At 27.8% G+C, this 17,060-nt stretch overlaps 1 protein-coding gene and 3 non-coding genes across 4 annotated transcripts in view; all 4 read right to left on the bottom strand.

The window, feature by feature from the left end:
• Positions 1 to 17,060, bottom strand: part of LOC145845140 (protein dachsous-like) — a 49,376-nt gene that overhangs the window by 13,022 nt on the left and 19,294 nt on the right. Inside the window, exons 13-36 of the mRNA XM_082952562.1 lie at positions 15,908 to 16,008; positions 15,476 to 15,631; positions 15,012 to 15,177; positions 14,609 to 14,765; positions 14,370 to 14,474; positions 13,974 to 14,177; positions 13,483 to 13,628; positions 13,018 to 13,098; positions 12,637 to 12,737; positions 12,215 to 12,371; positions 11,728 to 11,874; positions 11,108 to 11,290; positions 8,225 to 8,459; positions 7,498 to 7,598; positions 7,121 to 7,256; positions 6,730 to 6,864; positions 6,159 to 6,410; positions 5,642 to 5,864; positions 5,202 to 5,449; positions 2,743 to 2,881; positions 2,529 to 2,677; positions 2,372 to 2,469; positions 1,732 to 1,874; positions 1,144 to 1,300 (exon numbers count right to left, since the gene is read on the bottom strand). Coding sequence (XP_082808688.1) covers positions 1,144 to 1,300; positions 1,732 to 1,874; positions 2,372 to 2,469; positions 2,529 to 2,677; positions 2,743 to 2,881; positions 5,202 to 5,449; positions 5,642 to 5,864; positions 6,159 to 6,410; positions 6,730 to 6,864; positions 7,121 to 7,256; positions 7,498 to 7,598; positions 8,225 to 8,459; positions 11,108 to 11,290; positions 11,728 to 11,874; positions 12,215 to 12,371; positions 12,637 to 12,737; positions 13,018 to 13,098; positions 13,483 to 13,628; positions 13,974 to 14,177; positions 14,370 to 14,474; positions 14,609 to 14,765; positions 15,012 to 15,177; positions 15,476 to 15,631; positions 15,908 to 16,008 — 3,720 coding nt within the window. The remainder of the gene's footprint in view (positions 1 to 1,143; positions 1,301 to 1,731; positions 1,875 to 2,371; positions 2,470 to 2,528; positions 2,678 to 2,742; positions 2,882 to 5,201; positions 5,450 to 5,641; positions 5,865 to 6,158; positions 6,411 to 6,729; positions 6,865 to 7,120; positions 7,257 to 7,497; positions 7,599 to 8,224; positions 8,460 to 11,107; positions 11,291 to 11,727; positions 11,875 to 12,214; positions 12,372 to 12,636; positions 12,738 to 13,017; positions 13,099 to 13,482; positions 13,629 to 13,973; positions 14,178 to 14,369; positions 14,475 to 14,608; positions 14,766 to 15,011; positions 15,178 to 15,475; positions 15,632 to 15,907; positions 16,009 to 17,060) is intronic.
• On the bottom strand, positions 520 to 609 carry Trnai-uau (transfer RNA isoleucine (anticodon UAU)). Its single transcript is given in 2 exon segments — positions 520 to 555; positions 572 to 609. It is a non-coding gene; the product is annotated as a tRNA-Ile (tRNA).
• Positions 3,774 to 3,845, bottom strand: Trnah-gug (transfer RNA histidin (anticodon GUG)). The gene has a single exon. It is a non-coding gene; the product is annotated as a tRNA-His (tRNA).
• Positions 3,853 to 3,924, bottom strand: Trnam-cau (transfer RNA methionine (anticodon CAU)). Its single transcript has one exon. It is a non-coding gene; the product is annotated as a tRNA-Met (tRNA).

Raw genomic sequence — 17,060 nt, 5'->3', positions numbered from 1 at the left:
GTAAAAGTTAAAACTATTACATAACACTTACTTATAATTCTAGCTTTTACTCAAACTATAGTAAGTAAAACTGAACTAATTACTACCAAGTTTGTTAGATTATAAGTATATTAATTGCTCAAATTAAAAAAATAAGTGAGTTTTATGTAATAATTTTAACTTTTACAGTTAAAAAAAGTAAGCATACCAATTAAAAAAATTTGATAGGAGAAGGAAAATGATTAACAATTTATTGTAAATAGTTAAATTAAATCCAACAATAACTTTTTTTTTCAAAAATTTATTTTATTCCATTATTAAGTTAAAAATATGAAAAAATATATATATTCAAAATTTTTTGAATAAAAAGGTACTCCCGGTGAGGCTCGAACTTTTAGAACAAAGTATATCAGTTGAAAAACTTTGATAGAAAATGATTAACAATTTATTGTAAATAACAAAATATTTTTTTAATTATTTAGTTCCGTTACAAAAATAAAACTATGTAAAAAAAATCAAAAAATTGTGCAATAAAAAAGGTGCTCCCGGTGAGGCTCGAACTCACAACCTCCGCATTTCTCCGATACTATCTTATAAGTACGGCGCGCTAACCGATTGCGCCACGGGAGCTACGCTTGGGAGCCGAAATACGCGTATATAAACACAAAGTTTTGAGCACTTTTCTCTCTTACGTATTATTGAATGCAGCTGGTTGTGAGTGCTTTTAATAAAAAAATTATGATTAATTTTTTCTTTAAATGAAACCTAAATCTTTTTTTACATAAACTTTAAACTAAACTTGGTTATAAATTTTGATTTAGGCTAACTAACACTACAACTTCAAATAGATTTATACTACTTGTACTAACTGAAAATATATTAAAATTGTCCAACAATACTTATACTATTGTTTATCTTTATTTTTTGAATTAGTAATAGATGTTAGTAATAGTTTTCCGTAATCAACTCAAAACCACAATTAATTCAAGTACATATAAATAAATTTTAAGTATGGCTTAAATACCAATTTAAAATTTTTCTGTATTAATTTTTTAAATAACTTAATTAAGTTTGTAGTTGTTTGGTGCTAAGAAATCATAATTTTTATTTTAATAAGCCATCATGCTTCGTAAATTTTATTTTAAACAAACAATAGAAATTTACTTTTGTAATAAAATCGGTGGGATCCGACTCGCTTTTGTAAACGTGGTAAACATTTTGAGTGAAAATCGGAGCATTGTCATTCTCATCAGTTATTTCTATCTTCATTTCAACAATTTCCATTGAGCTGCCCTTCGACACGGCTATTATCAAACTGTACCTAAATTGTTTTACTATTTTAGATTTTTATTTATCAAAACAACTGTTTATTGTATTTCACAACAGTGTATAAGTACGCTTCTTAATCAAGTAGAGTTTAAACAGACTACAATATTTTTTCTAATAAAATTGAGCAGAACTAGATAAAGTTTCTATGTTAAATTGCCGTATTTACAATTAACAGTTAAACCTTTTTTTTTTATTTTAGACTTTTATTAATTTAAAAATTTAACAACCATTTTATTTTACAGCAGAGCAAAATAATTAATATTTTTTTAAATACACTTACTCATCAAATCAGATTATAAAAACTTTTTTATTAATAAAACTGAGGACAACTGGTTGTTTAAACTAACTTATATTACACATTAATTAGGTTAATTAATGATAAATTAATAAATATTTAAATTTACAATTAAACTATTCAATTACTTTTGTTTCGACTCAAAGTCAAGCAGTTTCGGTTTTTCGGCCACAACTCTTCCGTGCTGGTCGGTGTGAAAAATTCTCCTTTCGTCTCTGCTTATTACGTCATAGTGGAAATCTGACACGCGACCGATCACCGCGTCTTGCAGCTGGAAAATTGTGAAATAAAAAATAGTGTACTTATTTAATCAACCTTATTATACATAATTATACATACTTATTTGTACATAATTATATCAAAAGCTTTATGAAAAAGATGACTGTATGAATTTATTCTTTCAAGAATTTATTTTACAAACTAAGTTTCGGTCAAAGACCTCGTCAGTGCTTAACTAAATCTTATTCAAAATATTGATTAAGATTTATTTAAGCACTGACGAGGTCTTTGACCGAAACTTAGTTTTTTAAAATAAATTTTTGAAAGAATAAATTCATTATTTCTTCTCCAATAGTTGAGATCTCTCTACTTGTTTTCTTAAAACCAAAACATATAAAGATGACTGTATGAAAGTATAGGCATAACTACTAATATTTGCCAGTTTTATAAGTAAAAACATTTTTTTAATATCAAAAATAAACGCTTTTTTATTTTATACACTAATTTAAACAATAAATAAACTATTGTTGTAATAAACTTCAAACTAACATCGTAAACAACGTGGTTCACCGACAGCGCTTCGGAAATTTTCATTGACAAAACTTTTTTATTGACCAGACCACTTTCTGGCACAGAGCCTACTTCAACTGTGAATTGATAAATTAAAATTAATATTTTATTTAAAGAATAGAATAAATCAAAATACTTTTAACGACGGCGAAAATTGTTTTGGGGTTTCGCCCACTGTCCTGGGCTGACACGTTCAAATAATAAACTGAATTCGGCACCACTTTATCTTGTTTCAAAACTCCGCTTTCTTCGCTTATCGAAAAGTAATAATCGTAGTTGTGAAGCCTGGAAAAAAAAAACTTTAAAAATGTTGAAACTAGTTTTTAAATATTTTCAAATGATTTAATTACTTGTAGGTGATTTGGGAATTTATTCCTTCGTCCAAGTCGGTCGCTTCTATTTTGATTGGTTCAATTTTTTCTCCCCTTTCAATTTTTCTTTGTATGAAATTTTTCTTGAACTCAGGGTAGTTGTCGTTTTCATCGACAACTAAAAAAAAGTTAAGATTTTATAAAAATTTATTTATGACATTTCGTATCAGAAAAGATGTTTTTTTTTTCTAAATTGATTATTTTAGTTTTTGTAAAGTTGGTATTCACAACTTTTTCTGATACATTGAGGTTAAATTGTAATTATTAACAATTATGTAATTATAAACTAATGATAGCTTTATCTACTGATTTAAAGCAGTCCTTCTATAAATATATAATGTTTTATTGAACATACTTTCGATATACATATATATAAATTTATAAATATAAATAGTTATAGTTTTTTAACTTAAATAAATTTTCACTGAGTCCGCATGAAAAAACTTTAAAATAATTAGTTTTTAAAAGCAAAAAAGGATCAAATGTTTTGTGTTTTTTTTTAGTTTTACATTTTAAAATAAACTATCAAAAAGTATATATAAAACTTTTTGTTTGTCACTTAACAGTTTACATAAATGTAAAAGAAGAATTAAATTTTAAATTTTTCAAAATTAATACTTACAAGCACTTAAACTTATAGTTATTTTACTGTTTTTATGCTGATTTAATAAAAAAACGTACGAAATAAAATGTTAGTGATCAAATAATAATAAAAATATTTTTTGCAGGCAAAAACGTTCTGTAACCAGGATTTGAACATAGGCAAGAAAATATTACTGTGTAGCTTAAAGAAGTACTGTGTAAAAATAAGCAAAGTTTTAATTAACAACCATAAAGAAATTAAATTTAAATACTTATTCAAACTTTTTTTTTTATTTGCTATTATAAAAAGTTTAACTTGAGTTTTTTAATTGTTGTAATTCAACTAGAATTTAAGAAAAAAACATATTTGATAAAAAAAATGTTCAAAATAAAACGAAGCCAGAGTTAAAAATTTATTTGAAAAAAGGTGCTGTAACCAGGATTCGAACCTGGGTTGTCACGGCCACAACGTGAAGTACTAACCACTATACGATTACAGCGAGAAGGTAGCAGAGGATGGTTTCGATCCATCGACCTCTGGGTTATGGGCCCAGCACGCTTCCGCTGCGCCACTCTGCTGTTTGTAAAACGCGCATATGCGGTATATAAACCTAATTTTTGCTCGCATGTTGAACTTACTTAGTTTAAGCGCGCTTTTATTATCAGCTTGGCAACTTTTTGCTTTTGCTTTATTTTGTTAGATTTTTATTTTAGTTTTAATTATATTCTTCTTTTTGTGTTGTATAAAAGTTTTTTAACCCATTTATATAAAGTTTTAATTAGTACAATTATAATGAGTTTAATTTTTGTTTTTTTTTTAATCATGTAGATTTAACTCATTTCTACTGATATATGTAAAGTTTAAATTTTGTTTTCAACCCGAATAGCTTGTAGTTTTTTATTTAAAAATAACTAGAGATTCTATTGTTTAAAAGACTAAATTTATTACACTATAATAACACATTGTTTAATTTTTATAAAAATAAATGAACTCTTAAGCTTTATATAGCTGTGATTTGTACTGATTTGTATAATCAGTAGAAAAATTAAAAATAACGAAATCAAAGTTTTATTTTTAATAAAACTAAATTCTACCAATAAAGATTATCTTCTTTAAAAAAAAAATTAAACTATACTTAAAATTACAAAAAAAAAAACATTATTTCAAGTTTAGCTTATAACAAAAAAAAATGAGTTTAAAATTAAATATATAAAAAAACAATAGAATGATACGATTAACTTAGTTTATTAAATTAGAATAACTGCTGTTTTGAATACTGTACTTTTAGTGTTTATGAAAAAAATAAGCAAAATATTTTTTTTTCAGCTTAATATTAGCCAAAGTTACAGTACATAAAGTTTTTAAGTCAAAATTATATACTTGCATTTAATAGTCATTAGATAAACATTATCTTAAACTGTATACAAAGGAAATTATCTCTTTAGTAAAAAAAAAAGTAAAAATTACAAATTGATTTAAAACTTAAAACGTAAACATATATAATAACAAACAGTTTTAAAATAAGTTTGTTCAAGCAAAAAAATTTAATTGATATTTTATCTTGCCTTAGTTCAATTGTTCTTGCACATTCTTGAAATACAATAGATACTGAATTACTTCAAACTAGAACTATTCAATTTGTATGAAGAACCAATAAATACACTGTTTTTAACGCCGTAACTTATTTTGCAAGACAAGATCAATTTTACTTCATAAACTATTGTTACTGAATTCCAAGTTTTTACTAAACTAAATGTTTGAATGTTTTTTTTTTGTAAAATTAAACAAAAGTAAAACCTCAAAAATGTACTTGTAAACCTTTTTAATTTAAAAAATTGCACTTGTAGCAACAAACCGTTGACAACGAGCTGCACCGAAGCGTTTCTGGGTTGCCGGGGAGACTTATCGGTTGCTATGACAACCAAATGGTGCTGGCGGGAAGCCTCGCGGTCGAGCGGAAGTGACGTGGTCACCAGACCCGTGACGTCATCAACTTCGAACATGCTCAAGCTGATTGTGTCGTCACTGTGCAAGCTGTAGATTATTTCCGCGTTTTCTCCCGAGTCGTCGTCACTGGCAGCCACTGACGTCACGAACTGGCCCCTGAAGACATTACGTCATTTAAAGCGACGTCATAGAAAAAATTAGGTAAAGTCTAAAAAATAGATTTTATAAAAAACGTAAAAAAAATTAAACAAAAATTAAGTAGAAAAGGATTAAGTTTTTTTAAATTTAAATTATAAAAACTTCAACTAAAAAAAAACATCCAACATATTTAACAAAACAAAATTAAACCTGGACAAGTTTTCACGCACGTCTACTGTATACGAACTTTCTTCGAAGCGGGGAGAATTGTCGTTGACGTCATCAACGTAAACTTCCACGAATCCGCTAGAGGTCAGCACACCGTCGCTGACGACAACGAGCAGCCAGTAGAACGGTATTTTCTCCCTATCCAGCGGTCTGACGGTGCTTATCTCGCCGTTTGACGAGTTGATTTCGAAATGACCGTGGCCACCTTTGGAAGTTGTATCACATTTATTAAGTTTTTTGTTTCAACTACCTTTTATAACCTATAAGTTTAAAATAGTAAATTGTTAACACAACTATACTTTTGTATTAGCGTTGAAAAAATTACAAAATAAAACTTATAATTTTTATAAGGAAAATTTAAACAAACAAACAACATTATAAATCTTTTTTTACACACTGTTTACAACAATCAGCAACATATTTTTATAACTTAATACTGTAGTTTATAAATATATTTTTAAAGTTTTAAACTTAATAAGACTATTATATTTTTCCCAACCTGTCATGGAGTAGTGAAGTATGTTGTTGCGGTCACCGTCCGTGGCAACCACCGTGTACACCAGTTGCTTAGCAACCAATGAACCCTCCCGCAAGTACACCCTGGTTATGTTGGGGTGAGCGGTGTGCACCCGGCCCCTGGAGTTGTACTTGGAAGGGTGGATGACTGGCCGGTGCTCGTTCACGTCGATTATTTCTATTTGCAGCACGCTCACGCCCTCGAGTGGCGGATTTCCGCTGTCCCTGGCCACGACTGGGAAAAATGGTTGAATTTTTTTTTTAGTTTATAACTTGAAAAATATTTTTGTTTATTAATTTACTTTTAGCTTGTTAGTTAGTAGTTTAATACTTCTATTATATCAAAAAAAGTAAATTAAAAAAGACTTAGTTATCATTTTCAATAAATTTTTAATTTTTCAAAATCACTTTTTATCAATTATTTGTTTTTCGCTAGCAGTTTGAAATTTTTATTAGATAAAACAAAGTAAAACTTACAAAATAAAAATATAGTATTCTGAAAAGTACAGATTTCACTAGGGATTAATTGATAAAATTTTATTTTTTTGACATACCTTCAAACTTGTAGATGTTTTTCACTTCGTAGTCGACTTCTTTAACCAGAGTTACAGCGCCAGACAGCGGATTAATTTTTACAATATCCGAGTCGCTCGTGTTTGTTATTGAGTATCGGATTTTACCGTTGTCACCTTAATATAATATCACATACTACAATTTAAAAAATATTACAACAGGCAACATGCTATAAAAGCAGAAACTCAATTTTTTTAATCTTTTTATTTGAGCGCTTAAAGAAAAAAAAAATATTCTTTTAAAACACGTTTACCAAACGTGTATCTATAATAAAGCTGACGGCTTAAACTTAATAGTTAAAAAAACAGCTTAAAAAAGGTTCTTAATGCTTGCTTAAACACTACAGTTTGTTTTTTAAGTAAACATATTCACCTTGTTCGTTGTCACGAGCTGTTATTTTAGTGACGATTGTGTTCGTTTGCTGGTTTTCCATCAAATACACTCGATACAGTGACGATGTAAATTTCGGTCGAACATCATTCACGTCTCGGACATCGATGCAAAAAATCTAAAAAATTCAAACAATAACACTATGTAAATGTTTTGTTCAAAAACTATAAAACAATTTCAAGTTTTATCTATGTTTTAATAAATGTAATAAATAAATTAATATAATAAATCTTAAACTTTTAAAATATTTCAAATAGTTAAGCGTTGTAAGTCTTCTAAACAAAAAACTATGAATCAAGATTTTTTTTCCATATTCTAACATTATAAACAAAACTTTAATTTATTTCATAAAAACATACTTGTTTTGCAATTTTCTTGTTTGTCAAGCTTTCAGCTGTCACATTCGCACAATGTCGGTTCATATTTTCGAAATCCAACTTTCTTGTCAACACAACTTCACCTGGAAATAACAAAATACTTTATAATAAAACAGCAACAAGTAAAGTATGACCAATATAAATCACAAAACATATGTGTATAATTCTTTTTCGATTTACAGCCTAAATGAAGTTTTTCGAATACATTTTTCCATTGATAAATAAATTTGAATATAAATTTCTATTAAAAAAATAAATCCTCATTTAAAAAATTGTAGCTAACAATCCATGTGACAATGAATAAATACTCTTGCTCAATAGAAACCGGATGAAAGGGGAAATATTTGAAACAACCAATAAATAAAATGATAAACTTGACTTTCGCTATCCGGTAAAACGCGGTAAAACGACATGAATAAGTAATGAGACACTAAATATCAACAATTCCGATAGTTTCAATTCATAACACTTTATTTTTACAACAACGAAAATAACTAATGCAAAAAAAAATAATGCATTAAGATATTTGATTTAATAAGTTTTTTTTTATAGTTTTATGTAACTAGTGTATTCTTTTAACAAGTACATTGACAATTTAGTTTATAAACACAATACTAACAAATAAATATTTTGTTTAATTTACATAAATAAAAGTTCATCTAGGGAACTGCGGAAACCTGCTAAGCTTATGGTGAAACAAAAAACTAACCAGTAAAAGCATCAATTTTGAAAACTCTTTCCTCTGCAGACTGAACACCGAATTTCACAGTGGAATTCAACTGCTTGTTGGTAACAATGCACTTCGCAATAGACACGGGAACTCGGACGTTTTCTGGTACGACTACGTTTTTCGGACAACTGATTTCGGGTTCATACTCGTTTGTTATTCTAATTATCACGCTGACACTGTTGGATAACTTCTTTAGCATGCCGTTGTCAGTCGCCTGTAAATCAAATTGTTTTATTTCAACAGATAGTTTTTAATATCTACAAAAGATTACTAGTAAATTAAAATATATTGTATTTAATTTTTACAGATCATTAAGAAATAAAATCTAATTTGTCTCCTTACATTAGGGGTGGGCAACGTACGGCCCGCGGGCCTGATCCGGCCCGCAGAGTGAAAATGACCGGCCCCCAAACCTTTTTTAATTTTAAATGGAATCCGGCCCGCAAGTGAATGATCCGGCCTGCTAAGCATTTTCAAAATTTATATAAAATCCGGCCAGCCAATTTAATTATCACAAAACTTGTACAAAACCTTTTTTGAACTATTTCATTAAACAAAACTGTAAGACTTTGACCGTGAAAACGTTTGTTAAATGGCTTATTATTTTGTGGTGATAAAACACTATTTTGTTATAGTATCTTGTTCTGTTTTAAGTCAGTTGAAGTAATCCTTTCTCAAATTATCCAAAAGCAATTGTTTGCTGAAGTAACTTTGATGATCTTACCTACCACAATGTTTTCATAAAACATAGACGTGTAAAAAGTTGTTGTCTTTTCCAGATAAGTATTGAGTTGTTTAAAAGTAAAAAAAATATCTTATTAAACATCGACAAATTTTCTAAGTCAAACTGCTCAAATTTAAATATTTTTAAAATGTTTTAAGTTTAGACTACAATTTGCACTTTTTCTGCGATTGTTTTTTCAAAAAGGACTTTTTATGGTTAATTTTAGTGATGACCAATTGATGACAATAGTTTCACTTGATAATAAGTTTGGTCGTCGTTTTGCAGACTTTTAACAATTAAGTGAAGAATTTGACATTGTTTCATCACCGTCGACGTTTGACACCGAAAATGTACTTAGTAATATTGTTAGAACTGTTGAACTTTAATGTGGCAGTACACAAAAAGAAAAGTTCAAAACTGAAAAGTTGACAGATTTTATGACTTACTTAACAAGTCAAAGTTTGTTAATTTAAATTAAGATGACAATAAAGTTATTTGTTCTGTTTTGGTCTACATATTTTTGCAAACAAACAATCTTAACCATGTATATAAACAAAATTAAGCTGCGTTCAAATCTTACTGATACCAATTTGCAGTCATTACTGAGAATATCTACTTCAAATAAACTTCCAGATTTTAAACAACTTACTAAAAACTTTTATGATCCAAAAATGCCTCATTGACTTCTTTTTAGCGTAATTATTCTTGCTAAATTCTTTAAACTTGACATTTAAAGTATAATGTGACAGTTTTATGTTTTAGTTTTTCGTTTAGTAATATTTTCACTAGTGAAATCGATCTTAATCTTAAAGTCTATTAAACTAAAAGGTTTGTTATGCTAAAAATAATTATTAATTTCTTTTTTGTTTAAATATTTCGTTATTTTATGTTAGTACACTTATTAAAGTATTTTAGGTGCACTGTTTGATAATAATATTTTTAAAGTACAGAACTTGGTTAAACTTCGTAAGTTAATTATAACTATTTGATATTTTGAAGGTAAAAGTGTTAAAATTTCAAGCCAAAGTAATTTGTTATCTAGGCTAAACTGTTTTTTAAATAAGTTAATAAGAAAATTTGAAATCAAACATATAATTTTTGTTGCTTTTATAAAATTTTTAGATAGATTTTATGTATAATTGATCGACCCAAAGTTTGTCAACTTCTAAAGATGACCATGGAACTAGTTGTGTTGTTCGATACTTCATACATTTGAAAACAAACATTTCCGACCATAAACATTAACAAGGATAAGCTAACTTCAAACCTAATCGGTGTTTTAGTGCACTTGCAGATTTTCCAAAACTGACATGCAACTAGATTTAAACAACTCTAATACATGATCAACCGTAAGTGTTTCATCGAGATCTTTTATTTATTTATTTTTTTGCTTTTTATGGTAAAACAGTTTATTATATCAGAATTATTTTTTGTTTTGTTTCTTTTATACATGCAAAAAATGTAATGAATCTTCTTTAGCTTAATCAAATTAAATAATAGTAGTTTAATATTGTATTGTTTTTTAATTTTTGAACAAATATTATCAATATAAACTCCAGATAAGGATTTCCAAATTTAATTAATTTCGAATAGTTGGCATTTTTTTATGTTTTAGCCTTAAAATGTTAAGCTCGAGTAACTTTTAGTAACCAAATTATAATTTTTTAGGACTAACTAGTATTAATTCGGTCCAGAGTTATAATATATATAGAATTATGAATACTTAACTAAATTTAACATAAAATTTCATACTTGAGAACCTTGGTAATTAATATATTGATTCAAAATTCTGAAATACCCGATCAATAAGCATCTAACCGGATCCAAATCTTCTTGAAATTAGCTTCCATTCGGATCTAGATCTTTGTCTAAAATTAGTATTTAGCCGGATCCGGATAATATGTTTAAAGTGGGATCCGGATCTCAAAAAAGGATTCAGCTGAATCCAAAGATCACTAACTTGAAATGATCCGGCCCGCTGAGGACTATATTTTTCTGGATCCGGCCCGTCAAATATTTACGTTGCCCACCCCTACCTTACATGAACACAAGTTGAGAACTTTTTATTACTCAACTTAAAGTAAAATAAAACATATTGTAAAATATATATATACACGTTTCTTTCAATTTATACTCACATTAACAACAATTATGTATTCTTCTTCTCCAGTTTTGTTCAACATCGCTGCAGTTGACACCTGCCCGGTGAACCTGTTTATTTTGAACAATCGTGACGTGACAGGCGGGAATTGTGACGTGATGGAATACGTCACACCTCCGCTTCTGCCAACGTCATCATCGCTCGCAGTGACCTTTATTACCTAAAAATGATGTTTAGTTTATAAAGTTGACTAAAGCTTTTATATAAATTAATAATAAAACGAATTAAAAACATGTTTCAAGACATTGAGTATTAAATACTTATTATATTTTAAAAAATATGAACTTATACTCATTAAAATTTCATTAGCTGTTATTTCAATGTTTTAAATCAATAGTTAAACTTTTTTCTGTAAAACTAAATGTATAATTTGAAAGTTAACTCCATTAAAACAAACTTAATATTAATTTTTTTTTAAGTTTGTTTAATTTCTAAAGTGAAAACAGTAAAAAAACAACTGCTTTTGTTTTAAAAATGTAAGTAATTATTAAGGTTTCTTATATATTTTAGTTTGCAATTTGTACAAGCTGGTTGAAAAAAAATTTAAGTAACATTCGTTCATAAGATATCAAGTATTTTCAAAACAAAATCAACTACTTTTGTGTTAACTTCAGATTGCCTGTCTACGGACGAATGATATATGTTTTTGGCGAACTCGGGATAAAACAAATTTGAACTCGAAACTTGAATGCTCACAGTAATTGGATTTGTTTCGTCGATTATCTTGTTTTTAACTTTCATCACCTGTATATCATTACAAGTAAGTAATAATACTTTATTAAATTTAACACAGACTAACTGTGTTTTGCGATAACTAATCAAATAGAAGTAAAATTTTTAAAATTAAATTTAAAATGTTATTCAATTTCTTTTTTATAGAAACATTTGCAACTATATAAAACTAACCACTGAATTGTGGCTTTGTTGAGTAATTAATAATGTTTTATTAAACTCAACACAGACTAACTCTTTATTGAAAATTAAAATGACACCGGATATTTGAGAAATTTTACAAAACTTTAATTAACTTATGTAGTTTTTAACTAGGAAGTAATATCTTTGTTAAATAAACAAAAAAACTTACAACTAAATTGTAGCTTTGTTGAGTCGAGCGTTTCAAATTTTTCATGGTAATAATTTCACCAGTTGTTGAGTTCAAGTAGAAATGGCCTTTTTCATTTCCACTCTTCAAATAAAATCCACCTGAATCTCCCTTTGAACGTAAATCCTTTTGTCTAACACTGTAAAAAATCAAAAGACTATTGTTAAAAATATTAGTAATTAATCAACAGATATTTTAAATTTCAAAAAATAAAGTTCAGCGTACCAATGGTAAAGTTCAGCATACACTTTGGTCATATATAAAAATTTTTCAAAAACTTTTATAAATATTAATTTAATAAACAAAATGTTTGACATGACAGTAAACTTTTTAAAATGAATAACATTCGAGTTTAACTTTTGTTCAACTTGAAAATTTTAATCAACAATTTATCAAACATAAACCTTCCAATGGAATATCTAGCCTTTAATTTGCTCCTTTCTTCTTCAAATATATATCTGGTTTCGTTGAAATAACTCACATTATCACTTTCGGTTATTTTGATCTGAAACAAAGTATTTTGCAGATTAATAACCACAAGCGATAGGGTTTTTTTATAAATATACAAAAATTCATATGCTTTAAAATTAAAAAATATATATACATTAAAACTTTTTAACACATTGAAACATAAACAAATTAAATTAACATTAATTAACACCGGGTATTTTTTTAGTGATAAAATACGATATGCTTTTTAGTTTTATAGCAAGTAACAGATACACAAAAAATATTTTTACATTCCAATAACAAATTTTTTTTAAATGTAGATAAATAAAACTAACAATTAATGATTTTGTGGTTGCGAACGAAGGAATCCCATTATCTTTTGCCTTGACATTTATTCTATACAAACCAACTTTCTTCTGTGTGTTAATACATAATATGGTGGTAATATATGCTAATCGAAATTATAAATAGTTAGTCTCTGTTTTATTCTAAAAATTTGTACATTAAACATTTTATCTTTCATTTGGAAATTAATAATATTTATTGTAAGCTTTTTTAGATTGAAATGGTGTTCTTAAATAAGTTATTAAAAACTAGTCGGAAAGATTTTACTTTTTGTTAATTTTTTTTTTTTAAACTAGAAATATGCAGGTAATCTTATTACCGCATTTGTTGTTTTATAATAGTTTTTGACACAAAAACCTATCAAAAAATATACTTAACAGTTTGCAAAATAAAAGTTCACTTGTTTATAAATTTAATACACAACATTTCTTATCAAACTTTCAGAAAGAACAAACCTTATCGAAACTGCTGGCAAGCTTCAATATGCCCTCATTTTTATCAACATGAAACAACTCAGTGTTTGATTGTTCGATCGAGTAAGTTATTTGCGAGTTCACACCTTCGTCCGCATCGAATGCCTGCAAGTCGCCTATCTGATAACCTGTTTGTTTGAATGTAAGTTTAGCAAACAGAATTGGCGCAGTTTACAACTTGAATGGTCAATAAATGTTGCGTGAAGTAATGGTTAAAAGCGACTTTAAAAAAAAAAGATTTCCAGGCATCAATTTGGTAATTTTTTACAGCCATAAGTTTACAAGAACTGCATTAAAAAATAGTTCTTTGTTCGCTGTCTAAAATCAGCGATAAGAATAAAATTTAAAAATAAATTGACATATGCAACCACAAATGTTATATATATTTATAAAAACCCACAAAACACAAAATAAATTAAAATTTAAATCAACATTGCGAGGAAAAATTTTACAATTTAAATTAAACTAAAAACCTTCAGGAAGAGTTTGGCCCTTCACGCTGACGACTATTATATCATCACGGGACTCTCTCACGAACTTTGGGGCGTTGTTGTTGACGTCATCGATGTCAATGGTCACTGAAACGTGCGATTTGTGTGTGACGTCAGAAACTTCGACTTGCAAGTCGTAAGAGGAAACGAGCTCACGGTCCAACACGCCAGTTTGGAATATTTGACCTTTTTTTATTAGTAATATGAAGTTTGTGAAAAAGTTTCTATTATTTTGTTCTGAACTTTAATTAAAACTCATTTCATTTTAAACCTTGTATATTATCTAGTAGTGTAATCTTTTTTCTTTTTGAATGTATTAATTGTTTATAAACCAACCATAGCATAATATAATTAACTATATTACAAGTAAAAAGTTACCCGATTTACTATCAATGTTCAAATTGTTGACTTGTGAGACAATCGAGTAAGTCAAATTGGAGTACAAGTCTTCGTCGAAAGCTTCCACTTTTCCAATTAAACGGCCTGAAATAAAATGCATGTGGCTCAGATAAAAAAGAAATGCCCAGTAGCATTTTTTATGACAAAAAACAATATAAGTTTTAACAAATATTCTTTAGATAACACTAAAATTTCAAAACCATCAGAATTTAACCGACCGTGAGTGTCGCCCTCCGGCAAGTTGAATTGATAATGCTTTTTAGAGAAGTACGGGATGTTGTCGTTGACGTCCGTGACCGTGAAGTGTATTGTGACGACATCATTGCAACTTTCGCCGAAAACTTTTAAGTTTCCCGGCACCCCGGAAGCTTTGACCTGAAAAAAAATGAATTTGAAATATTGTACAATTTTCTATATAAGAAATTATTTTGATCGATAAAAATAAAAGCTGTTTCATTCAAAGTAAAAAGCTAATCTAAAACAAACACATTTACAGGGCATAGTATTGACATAGGTAAAAAGTTAGTACAAATGAACTGTTAAACTTAAAAACAAAATAAATAATAAATTAAACAATAAAATTCAGTTTACTCGAATAATCTTTTATTAAAACTTGTATACCTTCAATTGAAGCTGTTCAAAGTTCTCGCGGTCCAACTTTTCTTTCAAATATATTTTAGCAATGCTCTTCTTGCTGTGCAATGTGAAATACGAATGAAATAGGCCTGGCAGCAATTCGTACTTCAAAGTTGAAGAATCTTCCACGTTGGCTTCCATATCAACCACCCTGAATGTTAATGATAAAGTTATGGTTTTGTTGAAAAACTTAAGGAAATAATGTACAATTAAATGTTTATTTCTTTTTGAATAATTTTGTAAAACAATGTTTTATTTTTAGTTACCTTTAAATTTTCATCACATCAGAAAACTTTATCAACCACGATTAAATAAAAAAAAGTTAAAATCTTTGTTAAAGTTTTTCTCTTTACCCTTTTTTTACAAAAATAAAAAGTTCAAGCCGTACCAAAGTTTTATAAAGTTAATAGATAACATAAAAACTCATTTAATAATTTCAACAAACTTACCAAGCACCGGGCTTGTGATCTTCGGAAGTTTTCAAATCGACTTTCCTGTGGTTGAACCTGGGACATTTTGAGTCACGTGACACCGCGTTGACCAATAGGAAGAGAGGATCGGATTCCAGCTTCGGCTCGCCCGTGTCTTCAGCAATTATCTTAAGTCTGGAAAAAAATAACTAAATATAAAATAAAGTTTTAAATTTTTTTAGAAACATTTTAACTTCAATAATAATAATAATTCTTTAGAATACTTTATAGCATCATTATTTTTTTAGATTGATATTTCTTTTTGTTATTATAAGATAAGTATTATAAGATAAGTAATGATTTTATTTATTAAAAGAAACACAGAGGTTTACCCGGCAATGAGCTTACTTGTACAAAAGTACAAAACAGTATGATCTTATTTTGTAATTAATTTTATATAAATGAACTTACTTGTACTCTCTGGCGACGTGCGGAAGATTTTGCTTCAAAAAAACTTCACCTGATATTTCGTCGATTGCAAAGTATTGAGTTGCGGCCATTCTGTATCTTATCTGTAAAAAGATAATATAAATAAATTTTTATTATTTCAAAAACGCTATGACGTTGTTCTTTTACAATTAGATATAACTTCCGAAGAAAATAATATAAAAAAATTGTTTTTATTTCTTATAAGTACTGACACGTTAAAAAGTAAGAAAATTGTTTTAAACAAAACTATCTTTAATTACAGTAAAGAATAAAATGTGTCATATTAGAACTTAAAATAAAATATTATCGTGCAACTTCAAAACTTGTCCACATTTCATTGCCTAGACCAGTGATCGGCACGGTGTACACTGGTGCACACTAGTGTACATGAAATTTCTTTTAGGGTGCACGAGACTTTTGGGGTGCATGAAACTTATTTTGGGGTACATGATTTTTTTTTTCGCGCATAAACTAAATTAAAGTTTTTTTTTTTTAATTTTTCTACAATTAAGACATATTCAACCTCGATATCTAGTTGACCATTTTTTTGTTAATAAAACGACCATTTTTGTACTCTCCTAGTTCTATTCTGTTACCTTATGTAAAAATTCTTTCACCCTTAAAACCCCAAAAAAAAAACCGAAGTGAGCAAATCTCATAGATTCTTAAAACAAAATAAAACGTTTAGTGTTCTATTAATGTTTAATTTTATTAACTCTTATTGTTTAAAAGCGTTTTTCTACATTAAAAATCACTTGATTAATCAATTGATAATTGACAAAAAAAATCAATTGTGTTTTACTTACAACAAAAATAAAGTTTAGGAAGGGTCAATAATATCAGGGCTGTCACATACTTAGCTCTCTAAGAATAATTAAGTTTAGTTTTAAGTCATTAAAAACCTAGACCAACTGAGGTTAGTTTTAATATGTTTACAAAAACTCAGCTTGACTGAGACTAGTTATAAGTTTATTAAAAATCTTGTGTTTATTTTGATATCTTTTAAAAATCTTCAACTGTTGCTTTACTTGAAATTTTTTAATTTGTAATTAATTATTAATATTTAAATAATTCAAGATCTATAAATGTCTAATTTTCATTGTAATTTAATTTAGTTTTTTGCTTATATATACCA

The sequence above is a fragment of the Thalia democratica genome, chromosome 9, assembly GCF_965202585.1.
Source record: "Thalia democratica chromosome 9, ktThaDemo2.hap1.1, whole genome shotgun sequence".
NCBI lineage: Eukaryota > Metazoa > Chordata > Thaliacea > Salpida > Salpidae > Thalia > Thalia democratica.
Note: the sequence above shows the minus strand (reverse complement) of the source record. Positions and strands in the feature narration are given on the sequence as shown.